This window comes from Nycticebus coucang, chromosome 15, assembly GCF_027406575.1.
Source record: "Nycticebus coucang isolate mNycCou1 chromosome 15, mNycCou1.pri, whole genome shotgun sequence".
NCBI classification, from domain to species: Eukaryota; Metazoa; Chordata; class Mammalia; order Primates; family Lorisidae; genus Nycticebus; species Nycticebus coucang.
In genome coordinates this window covers 65,200,211-65,219,420 of record NC_069794.1, presented here as the reverse complement: position 1 = coordinate 65,219,420, position 19,210 = coordinate 65,200,211, and the positions used below count along the sequence as shown (strand labels likewise).

The 19,210-nt window shown below is 41.4% G+C and overlaps 1 protein-coding gene across 12 annotated transcripts in view; it reads left to right on the top strand.

The window, feature by feature from the left end:
• Nucleotides 1–18,887, top strand: part of RUBCNL (rubicon like autophagy enhancer) — a 71,378-nt gene extending 52,491 nt beyond the window's left edge. For 11 of the 12 annotated variants that reach the window (XM_053563957.1, XM_053563953.1, XM_053563955.1 and 8 more), the window contains 6 exons: nucleotides 1,353–1,417; nucleotides 5,787–6,025; nucleotides 6,448–6,509; nucleotides 15,962–16,115; nucleotides 16,783–16,873; nucleotides 18,352–18,515. In XM_053563957.1, coding sequence (XP_053419932.1) covers nucleotides 1,353–1,417; nucleotides 5,787–6,025; nucleotides 6,448–6,509; nucleotides 15,962–16,115; nucleotides 16,783–16,873; nucleotides 18,352–18,464 — 724 coding nt within the window. In that variant the 3' untranslated portion in view covers nucleotides 18,465–18,515. Of the gene's footprint in view, nucleotides 1–1,352; nucleotides 1,418–5,786; nucleotides 6,026–6,447; nucleotides 6,510–15,961; nucleotides 16,116–16,782; nucleotides 16,874–18,351 lie in introns of all 12 variants that reach the window. The other variant, XM_053563954.1, reaches the window with a different exon arrangement.
• Nucleotides 18,888–19,210: the final 323 nt, after the last annotated feature.

Below are 19,210 nucleotides of genomic sequence, written 5' to 3'. Positions count from 1 at the left end.
GGAAGGAACTGGTAAGGGTTGCTTAATACATTTCATGTAAGTGCCTTATAGACGATATCTTTCTTTTGGGAGTGACAACCTGAAATAAGTGACTGAAGCAAAGATATTAATCAATGGAGTTTTATTTAGCCACAGTTTAAAGATGTGCTGGGGGGCGGGGGAACACAAGTCACAGACATATCTCTGACGGCTCTTTCCAGAGAGAGATCCAAGAACTTCAGTATTTAAGGGATGAGGGCATATAGAAAGAAGAAAGGGGGGTAGTTAATGAGGCAAATGGTTACATTATTATAAAGCCCAGGAAATCTACATTTTATGTCAGATAAGGTGAATGTTTGGAAAGAAAAAAGGAATAAAGGACGAATCATTTACTCTATGGAGATATCCCTGCATAGGTGGAAGAATGTTTGATCTGTCTTGTCTCTGCTCTACGCCAGAAATGGTACACTTGGGAACAGACATTGTAGATGCCTGAGGCCTTTTACCTTTCCTTGGGGATCTGGCCAATGCATAATGTTAGTAACAACTATTCATTTGGAAGGGGATAAACATAACACAGCCTCTAGGGTTGACCTTCCTTTTTGCATAAGTAGTTGAGGGTGAGGGATGATCCTGATTTTTTTATTTTCCTTTATGAGAGAATGTCAAGAAATGTCTCTGGGGCTGCTTGGGCAGAAGAGCTCCCTCTCTAGCATTGTAAGAGGTCCCTTTCCTTAGTGTGGGATATCTCTTCTCTAGAGTTTCCCTCAGTCCTCTCTAAGGCCCATGGGCAGAAATTTAGCACATTTTTACCTTGGCCATTCTTGCTGACCCTGCACTGTAATCAAATTTTACATCTTTCTTCATAATTCTAAATCATATGGAAAATGGTGGCACAAGAAAGGGCTCCACTGGAATATTCACCAGCCACCTTTGATGCTTTGTCTACATTGCCTCTTATTCATGTGCATTTCCTTGGATCCATTTGTGAACTTCTCAAGTGCATCATCCTTTGGTACCTGGTCTTTCTAAACTGTCTTTGTGTAACGTGTCTGCAGTTCTTTCTGGAGATAAGACTTTTCCCATGGACAATGAGAAGTCCTTAAAAACCCCTTGGTGAAGTAGTTATTTGTGATACTGACTTCTGCTTTGGTTTTAGCAGAAGCTTTTAAAGAATTCTAGCTTCAAAAGACTGAGTGATTTCAACTACAAAACTGTGTTGAATAAACCTATTTCTTTTCCAAATGAAAAGTGATAAAATTAAAGCCTCAAGCCAAGAAAAGTATTATGATGTCAATTTTTTTTTTCCAATTTGTGGAAAATATTCCTTGGACCTTCTCTGAAATGTAACTATTACCATTTTCTGTACTCAGGAGGGACGTCGTGGTGGCAGCCCAGAATTTTTTCTGTGCCGGTTGCGGAACTCCAATAGAGCCTAGTAAGTATGGGTAATGGATTGTCTGCTTATCGTGTGTTGCCAGGGTCAAGAATAACAAGGTTGGGCAGTGCTCTGTTCTTGTGGGAGATTCCCTTGATGAGGAGCTGTTACAAGAACTTTGTGGAAGTTGCTCTCCCTCTCGTGGCAAAGGCATCGTGACCAACAAGGCTGTGTGACCAGCCAGGAATGAGGAAAACTAGACTTGCAGTTCTCTTCCTCATTGGGCACTAAGCTTCAGCCACATGGCCTCCCTCCTGGCCCTCGAAGTTGCCAGCTTACTCCTGACTCAGGAATATGCATTTGTGGCTTACTCTCCATGAAGTGTTCTCTCTGCAGATACCCCTAAGGCTGATTCCTTTATTTCCTTCCTATCTTCACCCAAAAGTCATGTGGTCTTCCCTGGATTCTCTCTTGAAAATGCCCACCTCACTGCAATCATGGCTATAAACAATCATATGTATACTTTATGTTACCTAATAACCTTAATTTTCTCTCTTAGCATACTAAGAATACTCTATTGTTTTATATTTTGCTGATTAATCTTAGTATTGTCTGTCTTCATCACCAGATTCTAAGTTCTGTCAGAGCAGACGTGTCATGTGTTTGATTCATTATTTTATTCTCAGCTTCTAAAAGAGTGCTTGACACATAGTTGGTCCGTGAAAGGTATTGGTTGAGTGAATGATGGCTTACCAAGGAGCTAACCAAACTTTTCTGAATTTGAGGAGGTAGCTTGAGAGGACCATTCCTGGGCCAACTGAGGCCTGGAAACTGCAAGTTTCCCACTTGAGACTGAGACTCTCTTATTCTGGTGTGAGGTGTCTTTAGCTCTGGCCTGTAGAAAGCTGAGAAGATGAGCTTGGGTGGAAAGAGTTCTCTTGGCTTTTGATAGTCAGTCTTGGAAGGAAAAAAGACTTTGAGGAGGTCTGCTTCAAGAGATGAAAATAAAAAGCAGAAATCTCTCTGCACTGTGATGACAGTGCTGACAAGCATTACAGTTTGTAACTAATTTGCTTTCAGTGACTCATTTTCCCGTTAGTCTACCAGGGACTGTGTCTGTTTGGTTAACCATTGTTTCCTGGTGCCTCAGTAAATATTGCATGCCTGAGTAAGAAACTGTAGACACGTGACTATGATTTCAATTTTTTAAGTACTTCCCTAAGTTTACTCACATGCAGAGATGTTTCCAGGCACAGTGGTTCACATCTGTGATCTCAGCACTTTGGGAGGCTAAGGTGGGAGGATCACTTGAGACCAGTTCAAGACCAGCCTGGGTAACATAGTGAGATCCCATCTCTACAAAAAAATAAAAAAAGTCTGTCAAGTCATGGGTGTGTTCCTATAGTCCTTCCTATCTTGGGAGGCTGAGCCCAGGATTTCAAAAGTTCAGTAAGCTGTGATCTTGGCACTGCACTACAGCCTGGGCAACAGACTGAGACCCTATTTCTAAACACAAACCAACCAACCGACAAATATGGAGATGTGTGTCTGCACTGGTGGTATAGTGATGAATCTGGCAAAGATGGCCCTACCCTCAGGGATCTTGTTTACCATCTTACAGGGAACACATCAGCCAGGTAACTAAATAACAAGGGTGATGGATATAACAAAAGAAAAATTTAAGAGAGATATGGGATTTATAGAAAGGAAGCTTAATCTGGGTTTGGGAGGGGTGGGAGTACAAGGTTTGATAAAGATGTGATTGTCTCCAGAAATGGGGGTGGGTGTTGATAATATGTAAAGAGACTGTGGCAGTTGAAAAGCAGCCATATGTGGATGGGAGTAAGAATAAGAGGAAGGAAAGACATGCCACAGAGCACAGATTGTAGAGAGCATATAAATAATTTGGTGCTTTCCTTATGAACTTCTAGGTATTAGGATAAGTTTTTTTTTAACTTTATATTTTGAGATAATTTTAGACTTACAGAAGAGTTGCAAAAATAGTACAGCGAGTTCCCATATACCCTTGGCCCAGCTCTCCGTAATGTTAACATCGTACATAATCAATAGTATCATTATTAAATCTGAGAAATTAAACCACAGACTTTATTCGGATTTCAACAGTTTTTTCCCTAATGTCCTTTATCTGTTCTAGAATTCAATCCAGAATGCCACATTGCATCAAATTGTCATGTTTCCTTAGTCTCCTTCAATTCCATACATGCTGAATATACTTTATCCATTAATACTTCCGCAAGTCCTAAAAATAAGGAGAACTTAATACACTGCAAAAAAAGTACAACTCCCTAATCTTGTCTACTACTAGTTCATGTTCATCTATTGTCCTCTAAGTATCATTTATGGCTAATTTTTCCATGCAGGTTCCAATTAATTTTCATACATTGCATTTAGTCATTGTTTTTCATTGGTTAGTGTTGTTTTAACACTGTACAGCCCAACATGGTAGCCATTAGCCCATATGGACTTTTAAAATTAAATTTAAATTAAAGTTAAAAATTCAGTTCCTCAGTCATACTGGCTACATTTCGAGTACTCAGTAGCCACATGTAACTGGGGGCGACTGTATTAAACAGCAGAGATACAGAACATTTTCATCCTTACAGAAAGTTAGATTGGACATGCATGTTCTAGAATATTTCCCACTTTTCTTCCCCTGTGACTTTGACCTTTCATAAAATGAGAGCAGTTGTGTTTTAGAGCAGGATTTCTTTACTTCAGTACCACAGACTTTGTTGTGAGAGGGTACAGCATTGGTAGCAGCCAGTGGCAGCCCCCCAGCAGTGACAACTGAAAATGTTTCCAGACATTTCCAAATGTCCCTTGGGGCAAAATCACCCCTGTCCAAGAACCACTGTTGTAGAACAGTTTGTTTTGTTCTATTTTAGTTAAAGGGTTAGGACATTAAAATAGATGGACATAGTTTATTCTGTATTGAAAATATCATACTTTGTAAATTTGCTGAAATTTGATGAATGAGTGAATGGATATTGAGGTGTCAGGATTTTAGATGTTAGGGAAACATGATTTCCATCAGGAAAATTTGTTGATCCCTTCTGTCCTCCTTTCTTGTCCTGCCGCTCAGTTCTATCAGCTATGTAGCGTGCTTGGACCAGGGTATACCTTTTCATGGTTGGTTTCATGCCACATCATTGTTTGTATGTTTGTGTTTTCTGTTGATGACTTCACTAGTGTTTCTAAGTGCAGGAAGGTCTGCCTCAGGGAGAAAATATGTGCATTGGTAAGCTTTATCCAGGTGTGAGTTGTAGTGCTTTTGGCACCAAATTCAATGTTAATGAATCAAAATAAATTAAGGTATCCTTAGATAGAAAGACACCTAAAACAAGGTTATGCATTGATCAGCTGATGAAAATGTTATTACTAGGAAACCACCACTATATACTTCACCATCTCTGAATCGTCTAAACTTGTGACAGCCTGAGTATCTCACTTTTTTTTTTTTTTTTGTAGAGACAGAGTCTCACTTTATGGCCCTCAGTAGAGTGCCGTGGCCTCACACAGCTCACAGCAACCTCCAACTCCTGGGCTTAAGCGATTCTCTTGCCTCAGCCTCCCAAGTAGCTGGGACTACAGGCGCCCGCCACAACGCCCGGTTATTTTTTTGTTGCAGTTTGGCCAGGGCCAGATTTGAACCCGTCACCCTCGGTATATGGGGCCGGCGCCTTACCGACTGAGCCACAGGTGCCGCCCCGAGTATCTCTCTTTTAAAATATGCGTTTTTCTCAGATGTTCCTGAGATTGGCTTTCACGTCCCTGTTTTGGTGATCCACATTTCTTCTCTTGTGTTTTACCTATTCCCATAGTTTACGCTCACAATCCTCCAGCTGGAAAGAGCTTTATGTATTTTTTAAGAGTTTTATAAATATTTTTTTCTCTCTCAGTGATTTGTCAGGAAGCCCTTTTGGATACTGTTAATGTTTCCTAACATTATACCCTCACCGCTTTCTTTACATTTCACAAAGCACTTTCCATACGTGTGATACCACCTCATCCAGTTCTGAGTTCCAACTCAGACTCTCAGGAGAGTCACTCTGAAGAGATTCTGACCTGCCCTCAGCCTCTTTGCTACTGAGACACAGTGTCTGATTTCCAGATCCTAAACCAAAAGTTTTCTTTAGCAATACTGCAGCTTATGATGCCTGTCTTCAAAATCCAGGAGTATTTGGGGAGGGTTCTGTTTATTGGGAATCTGTTCTGCTAAGGCAAAGCTCATGAATGGGCGTAAGTCCCCAAGTCCTTCCTAGTTTTTCCAGCTGTCACAAGGTTGAGTATGGTTTTCATCATGAAGAAAGTGATCTGAGTCTTTGAATCTTGTGTAGGAATTGGAGGCGGGGGTGGGTGTAGGTTTCCCCTGCCAGGTGCACAGCACTCACCCCAGTGTGCTCCGCAGAGTTTGTGAAGCGGCTCCGGTATTGCCAGTACCTGGGGAAGTACTTCTGTGACTGCTGTCACTCGTATGCAGAGTCCTGCATCCCCTCCCGGATTCTGATGATGTGGGATTTCAGGAAGTACCACGTCAGCAATTTCTCCAAAAGGTTGCTTGACAGCATATGGCACCAGCCCATTTTCAATTTGCTGAGAATCAGCCAAAGCCTCTATGAGAAAGCCAAGGAGCTGGATAGAGTGAAGGTGAGCAGCCACCTCGTCCTGCATGTCACCCTAGTTTCTTGGCTTCCACAGGTGGACCCTCCCTCCAAGAGGCAGGTGTATCATAAAGACAGCAGAACTTACCCTTTAGGGTCCCTCACCTGCGCAGGCTCTTTCCAGTTCATACTGAATTTTATATTTACACATAGCTTTGTGTTCTGCTTGAAGAAGACCCCCAAAATTGTATGAGCTTCAGACCCCACAAAGCCTGGATCCATTCAGGGCCCTCCCTGGATCAGTGGACTTGGTTAAGACCTCCTGCTCTATAGGCTGCTTGCTATAAAGGTTTTTTTCATACCAGTGTAGCATTTCCAGGTTAGAAAATAACATTTAAATTTGGCTTGCACATTGCAGGTATCACTGATCACATTTAACTCTGCCCCCTATTTCGTCTCTTATCTTAGGACATCCAGGAGCAGCTTTTTCATGTCAAGAAGCTGCTGAAGACCTGCAGGTTTGCTGACAGGTATGATTCTTGGCTGGGACAGTCTGCCTTTCTTCCACACAGCTGGGAGCCTCCTAGACCCCTGTTCCTGGCTCCCTAGTTGCACAGGGCTTCTTGGCTGTCCTTGGGAATGCAGACCTTCTCTCTAAACGTACTAAACCCTCTCAGTCACTAGTGAAAGATTTAACTCATTTAGAAGAATGTGCCAGTAAAGGATGAAACACTTGCCTATTTATTGGTAGTATTAAATTGTGATAAAGACACAGAACGTAAAATTAGCCATTTTAACCATTGTAAGTCTCAGTTTGGTGGCATTGGGCACATTCACGCTGTTGTGTCACTATCACCACCATCCAGCCTCTGAGCTCTTTTCATCTTACAAAACTGAAGCTTTGTACCATTAAACAATGTCCCATTTTCCTCTCCCTGAGCCCCTGGCAGCCACCATTCACTTTCTGTCTTTTATTTATTTTTTTGAGACAGAGTCTCACTTTGTCACCCAGAGTAGAGTGCCGTAGCATCACAGCTGACAGCAACCTCAAACTCTTGGGCTCAAGCAATCTTCTTGCCTCAGCCTCTCCAGTAGCTGGGACTACAGGCTGCCACAACATCCAGCTAGTTTTTTCTATTTTTAATAGAGATGGGTTCTCACTTTGCTCAGGCTTGTCTTGAACTTGTGAGTTCAACCAGTCCTCCTGCCTCGGCCTCCCAGACTGCTAGGAGTATAGGCTTGAGCCACCGCACTCGGCCTGCTTTCTGTCTCTATGATTTGGATTATTCACATACCTCATATGAGTGGAATCTTATTTGTCTCTTTGTAACTGGCTTATTTCAGATAGTATAATGTCTTCAAACTTCATGTTGTGGCCTGTGTCTGCGTTTCCTTCTTTTTTAAGGCTGAATAGTATTCCATTGTATGTATGTACCATATTTTGTCTGTCCATCCATTCATCAGTGGACTTTTTGGGTTGTTTCTCCTCCTTGGCTGTTGGGAATGATGCTACTATGAACATGGGTGGACCAGTGTGGCCTTTAAAAAAACCCTTTATAAAGGGGCGTGACAAATTAAGACCATGGTCTCTAGAAATTCTACTTTTAGAGGTTTATCCTAAGGACATACCAATGAATATGGGCAGAAATTTAAAGTATAGGGGAACAATCCAAGATGGCAACCGAGTAACAGATTCCCTGCAACAGGGCACGGTGAGTCTGGAGAGATAAGACTCCAAGCATCTCTGGCTGGTGGGATCTGCCTATAATCATCCCTTTGAGGATACAGGGAGTCAGCAAGGGACTTCTGGACCCCAAGAGGAGTACAAAAACAATGAAAAACTTGCAAGTGGTTGTGTGTGTTCAATCAACCTAATCCCACAGGCAGCCATAAGTATAAGCAGCAGTGAGACTGCAAACCGGAAGGACCTTACCTGTGAACTGTTTCGTTGTTTTTGCACTTGGCACTCAGTTGAACTGCCTTGGAGAGAGCTTGAACAGGAGCGCGGAGAACTTTGGGAATTGTCTAGGGCCCCAGACTGAGTCGCTGAGCCGGACGGAGCTAATAGTGTTCGGCTGTGGGCCGTAGGGAGCCACTGTGAGAGAACTGCCCCGGCAAGCTCCGCCCTCAGGGACACAGAGCAAGGATCAGGCAGGAGCTAGTAACCTAGTGACTGAGCAGCCTAAAAGCGGGGACTGAGCTGCCTTACAGCCTTAAACCTCAGGGGAAGAGTGAGACCAGTTTTGGCACACTGGAGCCTCGGGCTGTTGCCCTGGGTAGAGTGCTGTGGCATCACAGCTCATAGCAACCTCAAACTCCTGGGCTTGGTGCTGCCTGCTGCGATGCAACCTCTAACCCATGACACACGCCTGCTGGGCCTCTGCATGCCCTGACCAGGAAATATGGGAGCTGTGCAACCCTGCCTCCTCCCTCCTGTACCCTCCCTGCCTCCACACTGGCCCTCTCGTCTGGCCAGGGACACTGGTAGCCGCGTGCCCTCCGGAGCCCTCCCTGCCTCTGTGCAGAGCCCTTTTCCTGGCCAGAGACTGCTGGAGCCTTGGGCTCTCTGTGCCAAAGTCACTGGGTGCCAGGCACTCACAGAATCATGCGCACCACCTCTTGCACTGTTGCTGGATCCTGGTGTGTCACATTCCGGAGCTGCTTCCACAACCAGAACTCCCTGGCTGGGGCAGCCCCAGAGGAACTACACAGGGTCACTGAATACAAAGATCCAGCAACAATAGAGTGATCCCGCTGAGGTCTAATCTTGGAGAGACACCTCCCCAACTCTGAGGACGGCCAGAGGCAATGGTGAAAAACAATCATGAGGAGAAATCAACAGAAAAACTCTGGCAATATAAATAATCATAGTAGATTAACTCCCCCAAGGATCGATGGGGCAGACACAGCACAAGATCCCATGCACAAACAAATAGCTGGGATATCAGAAATCGAATTCAGAATCTGGATAGCAAATAAGATTGAATTAGAATTCCAAGCAGTAACCCAAAAGGTGTCTCAAGAATTCAACGAATTCAAAGACCAAATGACCAAAGATTTTGACACATTGAGACAAGAAGTTGCAGCCCTCAAAGATCTGAGAAACACAGTGGAATCCCTCAGTAACAGAATGGAGCAAGCAGAAGAAAGGATTTCTGACATTGAAGACAAAGCTTTCGAATGCTCCCAAACTCTCAAAGAGGAAGACAAATGAAGGGCAAAAGCAGATCACTCTCTCAGAGAGCTGTGGGATAATTCGAAGAAAACCAATGTTCATCTTATAGGGATCCCTGAAAGCGACGAAGTGGCTTTACAAGGCACAGAGTCTCTTCTCCATGAGATTATGAATGAGAACTTTCCAGACATGCCAAGAGATCCTGAAATTCAGATAGCAGTTTCAGAACTCCAGCGCGACTCAACCCAAATAAGACATCTCCCAGACACATCATAATCAATTTCACTAAAGTTAATATGAAGGAGAAAATTCTGAAAGTAGCCAAATGAATGAAAACCATCACCTATAAGGGGAAGAAGATGAGAATAACTGCAGATCTCTACTGAAACCTTTCAAGCTAGAAGAGGATGGTCATCGACTTTTAATCTCCTAAAACAAAATAACTTTCAATCCAGGATCCTGTACCCAGCTAAACTGAGCTTCATTTATGACAGAGAAATTAAATACTTCAATGATATTAACACATTGAAGAAATTTGCCACAACTAAACCAGCTCTCCAGGATATCCTCAGACCTATCCTCCATAAAGATCAGTGTAATCCTCCACCACAAAAGTAAACGCACCCAGAAAATTTTGATCAAATTCCAACTTCCACAGTCGCAAAAGGATTAGAAATGTCTACTGGACTATCAAAAGGCTTATCAATATTCTCAATTAACGTGAATGGTTTAAATTGTTGATTAAAGAGGCACAGGTTGGCTGACTGGATACAAAAACTCAAGCCGGATATCTGCTGCATACAAGAATTGCATCTTACATTAAAAACAAATATAGACTCAAGGTGAAGGGATGGTCATCTATACTCCAGGCAAATGGAAAGCAGAAAAAAAGCAGGTGTTGCAATCCTATTCGCAGATGCGATAGGCTTTAAACCGACTGAAATAAGGAAGGATAAGGATGGACACTTCATATTTGTTAAAGGTAATACTCAATATGATGAGATTTCAATTATTAATATTCATGCACCCAACCAGAACGCACCTCAATTTATAAGAGAAACTCTTAACAGACATGAGTAACTTGATTTTCTCCAGTTCCATAGTAGATGGAGATTTTAACACCATGTTAGTAGATCTGGATAAATCCTCCAAAAAGAAGCTAAGCAAAGAAATTTTAGGTTTAAACTTAACCATTCAACATTTGGACTTAACAGACATTTACAGAACATTTCATCCCAACAAAACTGAATACACATTCTTCTCATCAGCCCATGGAACATAATCCAAAATTCACCACATCCTAGGCCACAAATCTAACCTCAGCAAATTTAAAAAAATAGAAATTATTCCTTGCATCTTCTCAGACCATCATGGAATAAAAGTTGAACTCAATAGCAACAGTAATGTGCATACACATACCAAAACATGGAAGCTAAACGACCTTATGCTGAAGGATAGATGGGTTATAGATGAGATTAAGAAGGAAATCACCAAATTTTTGGAACAAAACAATAATCAAGACACGAATTACCAGAACCTCTGGGATACTGCAAAATTTTCCTAAGCGGGAAATTTATAGCACTGCAAGCCTTCCTCAAGAAACGGAAAGAGAGGAAGTTAATAACTTAATGGGACATCTCAAGCAACTGCAGAAGGAAGAACACACCAACCCCAAACCCAGCAGAAGAAAAGAAATAACCAAAATCACAGCAGAATTAAATGAAATTGAAAACAAAAGAATTCTACAACAGATCAATAAATCCAAAAGTTGGTTTTTTGAAAAGATCAATGAAATAGATAAACCTTTGGCCAACCTAACCAGGAAGAGTAAAATCTCTAATTTCATCAATCAGAAATGGTTAAGATGAAATAACAACAGACCCCTCAGAAATTCAAAAAATCCTTAATGAATACTACAAGAAACTCTACTCTCAGAAATATGAAAATCTGAAAGAAATCAACTAATACCTGGAAATATGCCACCTACCAAGACTTAGCCAGAATGAAGTGGAAATGTTGAACAGGCCTATAACAAGTTCTGAAATAGCATCAACTATACAAAATCTCCCTAAAATGAAAAGCCCAGGACTAGATTGCTTTACATCAGAATTCTACTAAACCTTTAAAGAAGAACTAGTTCCTATATTATTAAACCTCTTCCAAAATATAGAAAAAGAAGGAATATTACCCAACACATTCTAGAAAGCAAACATCGCCTTGCTCCCCAAACCAGGGAAGGACTCAACAAGAAAAGAAAATTATAGACCAATATCACTAATGAATATTGATGCAAAAATACTCAATAAGATCCTAACAAACAGAATCCAACAACACATCAAAAAAATTATACACCACGAACAAGTGGGATTTATCCCAGGCTCTCAAGGCTGGTTCAATATATGTAAATCTATAAATGTAATTCAGCACATAAACCAAAAAATAAAGACCATATGATTCTCTCAATTGATGCAGAAAAAGCTTTTGATAATATCCAGCATCCCTTCATGATCAGAGCACTTAAGGAAATTGGTATAGAAAGGACATTTCTTAAACTAATAGAGGCCATCTGCAGCAAACCCGCAGCCAATATCATATTGAATGGAGTTAAATTGAAATCATTTCCACTTAGACCAGGAACAAGGCAAGGTTGCCCATTGTCTCCATTGCTCTTTAACATTGTAATGGAAATTTTAGCCATTGCAATTAGGGAAGAAAAGGTGATCCAGGGTATCCACATAGGGTCAGAAGAAATCAAACTTTCACTCTTCGCAGATGATATGATCGTATATCTGGAAAACACTAGGGAGTCTACTACAAAACTTTTAGAAGTGATCAAGGAATATAGCAATGTCTCAGGCTACAAAATCAACACCCATAAATCTGTAGCCTTTACATATACCAACAATAACCAAGCCAAAAAAACAGTCAAGGAGTCTATTCCTTTCACAGTAGTTCCTAAGAACATGAAATATTTGGGAGTATACCTAACAAAGTCCGTGAAAGATCTATACAAAGAGAACTATGAAACTTTAAGAAAAGAAATAGCTGAAGACTTTAACAAATGGAAAAACATACCATGCTTATGGCTGGGAAAAATCAACATTGTTAAAATGTCTATACTACCCAAAGCAATATATAATTTTAATGCAATTCCTATTAAAGCTCCATTGTCATATTTTAAAGATCTTGAAAAAATAAGACGTCATTTTATATGGAATCAGAAAAAACCTCAAGTAGCCAAAACATTACTCAGCAATAAAAACACAGCAGGAGGAATCATGCTACCAGACCTGAGACTGTACTATAAATCGATAGTGATCAAAACAGCATGGTATTGGCACAAAAACAGAGAAGTAGATTTGTGGAACAGAATAGAGAACCAAGAGATGAATCCAGCTACTTACTGTTATTTGATCTTTGACAAGCCAATTAAAAACATTCAGTGGGGAAAAGATTCCCTATTTAACAAATGGTGCTGGGTGAACTGGCTGGAGATATGTAAAAGACTGAAACTGGACCCACACTTTTCACCATTAACTAAGATAGACTCTCACTGGATAAAAGATTTAAACTTAAGACATGAAACTATAAAAATACTTGAAGAAAGTACAGGGAAAACTCTTGAAAAAATCAGCCTGGGTGAATATTTTATGAGGAGGATTCCCCAGGCAATTGAAGCAGTATCAAAAATGCATTACTGGGACCTGATCAAACTAAAAAGCTTCTGCACAGCTGAGAACATAGTAAATAAAGCAAGCAGACAGCCCTCACAATGGGAGAGAGTTTTGCAGGTTATGCCTCTGATAAAGGTTTTATAACCGGAATCCACAGAGAACTCAAAAGTATTAGCAAGAAAAGAACAAGTGATCCCATCTCAGGATGGGCAAGGGACTTGAAGAAAAACTTCTCTAAAGAAGACAGATGCACAATCTACAAACACATGAAAAAAATCTCATCATCCTTAATCATCAGAGAAATGCAAATCAAAACTACTTTGAGATTTCACCTAACCCCAGTATGAGTAGCCCACATAACAAAATCCCAAAACCAGAGATGTTGGCATGGATGTGAAGGAAAGGGCACACTTCTGTACTGTTGGTGGGAATGCACACTAATATGTTCCTTCTGGAAGGATGTTTGGAGAATACTTAGAGACCTAAAAATAGACCTGTCATTTGATCCTATAATTCCTTTACTAGGTTTATACCCAGAAGACCAAAAATCACAATATAATAAAGACATCTGTATCAGAATGTTTATTCCAGCCCAGTTCATAATCACTAAATCATGGAAGAAGCTCAAGTGCCCATCGACCCACCAATGGACTAGCAAATTATGGTACGTGTATACCATGGAATATTATGCAGCCTTAAAGAAAGATGGAGACTTTACCTCTTTCATGTTTACATGGATGGAGCTGGAACATATTCTTCTTAGCAAAGTATCTCAGGAATGGAAGAAAAAGTATCCAATGTACTCAGCCCTACTATGAAGCTAAATTATAGCTTTCACATGAAGGCTATAACCCAACTATAGCACAAGACTATGAGGAAAGGGCCAAGGAAGGGGAAGGGAGCGGGGAGGTTAGGGTGGAGAGAGGGTAATGGGTGGGGCCACACCTCCAGTGCTTCTTAGATGGGTACAGGCAAAACTTACTAAATGCAGAATACAAATATCTACATACAATAACTAAGAAAATGCCATGAAGGCTATGTTGAATAGTTTGATGAGAATATTTCAGATTGTAAATGAAAGCAGCACATTGTACCCCTTGATTGCATTAATGTACACAGCTATGATTTAACAATAAAAAAAATCAAAAAAAGGAAATTTAAAGTATAATTTTTTTAAATAAGACATTAAAAATCTAGTTATTCAGTAATAGCGTAATGCTTAGTACCATATTCACATTATAGACTCTCATACAGCCAATAACAGTTTAGGTGTGAATTCATTGTAAGAGATTTTTAAATGGGAAAAGAATAAGTTACTCAAGGGAGCTCAGGTTATTTGTTATAATAGATGAGATCATTAGGGATTTTTAAAATTGTTTTTAAACTTTTTGGTCTTTGATGATGATGTATTGCTTTTTAATCAAATTTCTTGGGAAGGAACATGCATTCTATGGTTATTAAGTCTCCTGCCTCGGCCTCTCAGACTGCTAGGGTTACAGGTGTGAGCCACTGCACGTCTACCACATGTCCAATTTGTGACATTGGAGTGGAATTGGTCTCAGAGCCTCAGTTCTTTTATATGTATGTAACATGTAACAGTACCCACACTTTGAACCTGGGTGTGGTGGCTCATGCCTGTAATCCTAGCACTCTTTGAAGCTGAGGAGGGTAAAGGGCTTACGCTCAGGAGTTTGAGACCAGTATGAGTAAGAGTTAGACCCTTGGCTCAGCGCCTATGGCTCAAGCGGCTAAGGCACTAGCCACATACACCTAAGCTGGCAGGTTTTAATCCAGCCCGGGCCTTCCAAACAACAATGACAGCTGCAACCAAAAAATAGCCAGGCATTGTAGCGGGCATCTGTAGTCCCAGCTACTTGGGAGACGGAGGCAGGAGAATCACTTGAGCCCAGGAGTTGGAGGTTGCTGTGAGCTGTGATGCCATGATACTCTACCCAGGGCAACAGCTTTAGACTGTGTCTCAAAAAAAAGAAGAAAAAAAAAGAATGAGACCCTTGTCTCTAAAAGTAGCTGGCGCTGTGGTGGGCTCCTATAATCCCAGTTACTTGGGAGGCTGAGACAAGAGAATCACTTGAGCCCAGGAATTTGAGGTTGCTGTGAGCTAGGATGCCACGGTACTCCACCAAGGCCAACAAAGTGAGACTCTGTCTCAAAAAAAAAAAAGAAATCCAGTACCCATACCTCACACTTCCTCCCTTCTATGAAAAATTGTAATTCTTAAATACCCATTCAGTGCTTCAGATAAAAAAATCATTAGATCTGTGCTAAATCCAGGGGAAAAATCAACACCAACAAATCATTAGACACCTGTGCAAAGTGCCGTGAGGCTGCAGAGGAGGTAGCGTTTCGCACAGTTAGGGGTGGGGTGTAGTAGAGAGCAGGCAAGGCTCAGAGAAAAAGTCTGAGCTGGAGGATTGCGAGCATTTCAGGCTGGGTGGAGAATTAAAGCCTGTTAGACATGACTAGTGTGCCAAGTTCGGTATAGGCCATGGCTGGCTTGGAAATGCCAGTTTAGGGAATTCAAGTGGAGACCAGGTGGGTTTGGAGAAGATTAAGGTATGTTTTGAATGCCCTTTATTGAATTCCCTTGGGACATCTAAGTGACTGTGACCACCTGTGATGGGATGTATGAATGTTAAGCTCAGGGTTGGACTCAGATTTGAGAGTCACCCGCCTGCCTGCCTGTGAGCAGTAATCCTGCTACCAGCTGAGACAGCACTCAGTGATGCTGACAGACTTGAGATTTAGCTTGAATGGGTGAGGTGGTAATTTTGATTACTCAGGAATTGAACAGTACTAAGTGCACATTTCTGAGACTTGGAAAACAAATGTTTCCATTTGCTCAATGTGTGCACAGGGCAGGCAGCAAGGGAAGCATTTCTCTGCTCAGCAGCTGTTCAAAATCAGCTTTTGTGGAATTTTAACTTCTGGCTTCCAAGCAAACTTGCAAAATGTAGAGTGGTGGTAAGCAAGGTTCACTGTTGTTCTTGGGGTTATTTTTTAAATTTTGGGTTTAAAAAAATTAAGCGTGAGTGCTGAGCAGAAACAGCTGGCTCTGCTCTTCCCAGCCTCGGTGTGGGTGGTTTCTGAACACTCCCTGTTTCCTCTGTGGCAGCACACTGAAGGAGTTTGAGCAGGTCCCAAGACACTTGACTGACCAGCGCCACCTGTTCTCCCTGGAGGACCTAGTCAGGATCAAGAAGGGGCTCGTGGCACCCTTGCTCAAGAACATTCTGAAAGTTTCCCTCCTGCATGTGGCCAGCTGTGAGGTGAGGATTAGCCTGGAGCAAGCCCTGAGCTGTCCTTTATTCACCAAGGCCTCTTCTGGGCATTCTGCACTTGACCTTACTTAACTCATGTAAACCCTGAAGGAAGTGCTGGTGACACCATAGATAAGAAAACTGGGGTTCATAACTGTGAAGTATCAGGCAGAACTGAACTGCAGTGTGAGCCTGGGCCAAGTGACTTCTAAGTCTGTGTGTCCAGCCCAGCTTGGGGCCCGCTCTGTCCTAATGTCCCAAATCTTTTGGCCATGTGGACTCAAGATCTGATGGAGCATGAAGCTCTGTGTCTATGTGGCCTAAAGAATTCTGCAGCAAACAGAAATGAAATAAGATCATTTAAGAACACATGTTTTAAATTATGATCTTTTTCTGGGAATTTAAAATTTATGATCTATGTACAAAAGACTTAATAAAAAAATGTTAAAGAGGAAAAAATAAATAAATTAAATAAAACTGCCTTGATATGAAATGGATGAAGGTGCATTATTTTTGTTTCTGATCCATTCATCACTGCTGAATGTTATATTTTTCCTTCTAGAGGCTAGAATCATTCAAAACTTGATGCTTACAGAGTTCTGTAAAAACGATTGACAGCTTCTCTGTCAGGAGAATTATCAATGTGGATTATCATTTTTGATGCTTTCTTTTACAGCTGTGTCAAGGAAAGGGCTTTATCTGTGAATTTTGCCAGAACTCGACTGTCATCTTCCCATTTCAGACTGCAACGTGCAGAAGATGTTCAGGTAGCCTGATAACTTAATAGCAAGCTTAACATCAGCTTAGTAACGTAAATGCAAAAGTTAATTTAAATTTAGTAACAAGCAAAAACTTAAGCTGAATAAATAGCTTAATAACTTAAGTAGAGTTTGTTTCTTTAAAGTACAATTATGGGCTCAGCACCCATAGAACAGTGGTTACAGCGCCGCCATATACAGTGAGGCTGGCAGGTTCCAACCTGCCTGGGCCATGTAAACAACAATGACAACTGCAACAACAAAAAAAATAGCTGGGCATTGTGGCAGGCGCCTGTAGTCCCAGCTACTTAGAAGGCTGAGGCAAGAGAATTGCTTAAGCCCAAGAGTTGGAGGTTGCTGTGAGCTGTGACACCATGGCACTCTACTGACGGTGACATAGTGAGACTCTGTCAAAAAAAAAAAAAAATCAAAGCATCAAAATTATGGTGGTGTGTGCTTATATGTTGGATGGGAGATAATAAAGTTCTAAGCACAGGAGGAGGAGCATTGGGTAGGGCAGGGATAAAGGATTGTGGTTCCTGGTATAGGGTTTGGATAGAAGAGACTGTTTCTTGTTGCCTCTGCCTGCCCCTGTTCTGTGACTGGAGCACATTCATGTCCAAGGTTGACGTTGTTTCTTGCTGCTTTTGCACTGCAGTGGCAGAGTTGAGTAGCTATCACAAAGGCCATACAGCCCATAAGGTCTAAAACATTTACAGAAAAGGTTGTAAATTCTTGCTGTACGCATTAGTGCCCAAGGGAATCCCAGGCTTTTTAAATCCTGTATCCTGGTAATGAACTCTGCTTTCACCCTTGATATGGGCAAGTCCTTCTCTTAGACCACTCTGGTGTGTCCCTTAACCCTTTAGGCAGTGTTGCAGGACGAGTTCCCCAGCATAGAGACTCTGAGATGGGGATTTGTGCAGAAAGTTGCATGTACTCTGGCTCAATATCTGTAGGGGCGTGAAGGCAGCAACATGGAACAACGTCACAATATTACATTGAATATTGCAGCAGCCCTCAGCTCATTTCATGGGGAGCTCTGGAGCTGGGTGACCTTTCAGCATTATTCCAAACTGGGGATAGTGGGCTTGCCAAGCCTTTAAATCCAACAGTGACCGGTCACTGGATGCAGTCTGGTGCCAGGGAAGGCGCATGACCTTGGGTGAGGCAGCTCTCCCTGTTAAGGGCCATTTCCAGAGAAGCAATCCTGTTTCCTAGAGCCATCAGCCACTAAGTCTCTCAGGGGCTTCAGTGCTTTGGTACATCTGAAGGGCACTGCAGTGTCCACCAGGCTCTCTGAGCCTCACGCTCATGACCTGTTGGGAGAACTAAAATCTTGGGGAGTTTCGGTCTGGCTGATTTCTTTTTAGAAGCCTCTAGGTTCTGGATGCGAACCTCTCTCTTCCTAGGATGGTATGAGTGTCTTTAAGTATGTGAGAAAACAAGATAGCGCATTTGCTGATGGCTGTTCTCCTTGCTTGCAGAGTGTGGGACTTGCTTTCACAAGCAGTGTTTCCAGTCCTCCAGGTGCCCCCGGTGTGCCAGGATGTCAGCTCGGAGAAGACTTTTGGAAAGTTTGCCCTCTGCAGCGACTTGATGCTTCTGAGCACTGTGAAAAAGACTTGTCAGCATGCCTTAAGATAACACCAATTTGTGTTTACCATTTGATAACCTTTTAGGTATCAGGTATTGTATATTCAGAGAAAAAAGATGGCCAATATTCTCTTTATTATATATAATGTTTTTTTAAAAAAATGAAGATTCTTTATTATTAAGCATAGGGTTGTTACTAGTGGTTTGTTTACAAATGTTTAATACTTTTGCTGCTACCAGAGGTGTTTTTTTTCTTTAGTTTTTTGATACTTCTTAAATTGTATTTGAATAGCTATATTTGGCTATTGCTGGAGCCAATTTTTTTTTATATGTGTGAACTGTAACTGACAAGATGAATTATTCAATTTCTCTTCTTTGAAAGCTTGTTTGATAAAACTGACTGGTAGATTCAATGAACAAAAATGCAACCCCAAAATCTGTTTGCTCAGGCTTTTATTCCTTCAAAACATAGACTTTCACTTACATGCCATTTTGTAAATGTATCAGTCTTACACATTTTATTCATTTCAGAGTTTGAATAGAAAGTGCACATTTCTTCTACAGTTAAATTTATTTCAAGATTAAAGTTGGTTGCCGTGGGTGTAGGTCTGGTTGAGGTGAAGTTTGAAGCAGTTGCCTCTAGATGGCACTATTTCAGATGGAACAAATTGAACCTGTGTTTGTCATCTCTGTTCTCTGCACTGCTAAGTAAAGGAAGGCAGAGGTAAGTATAACTTCATCCTTACTGGT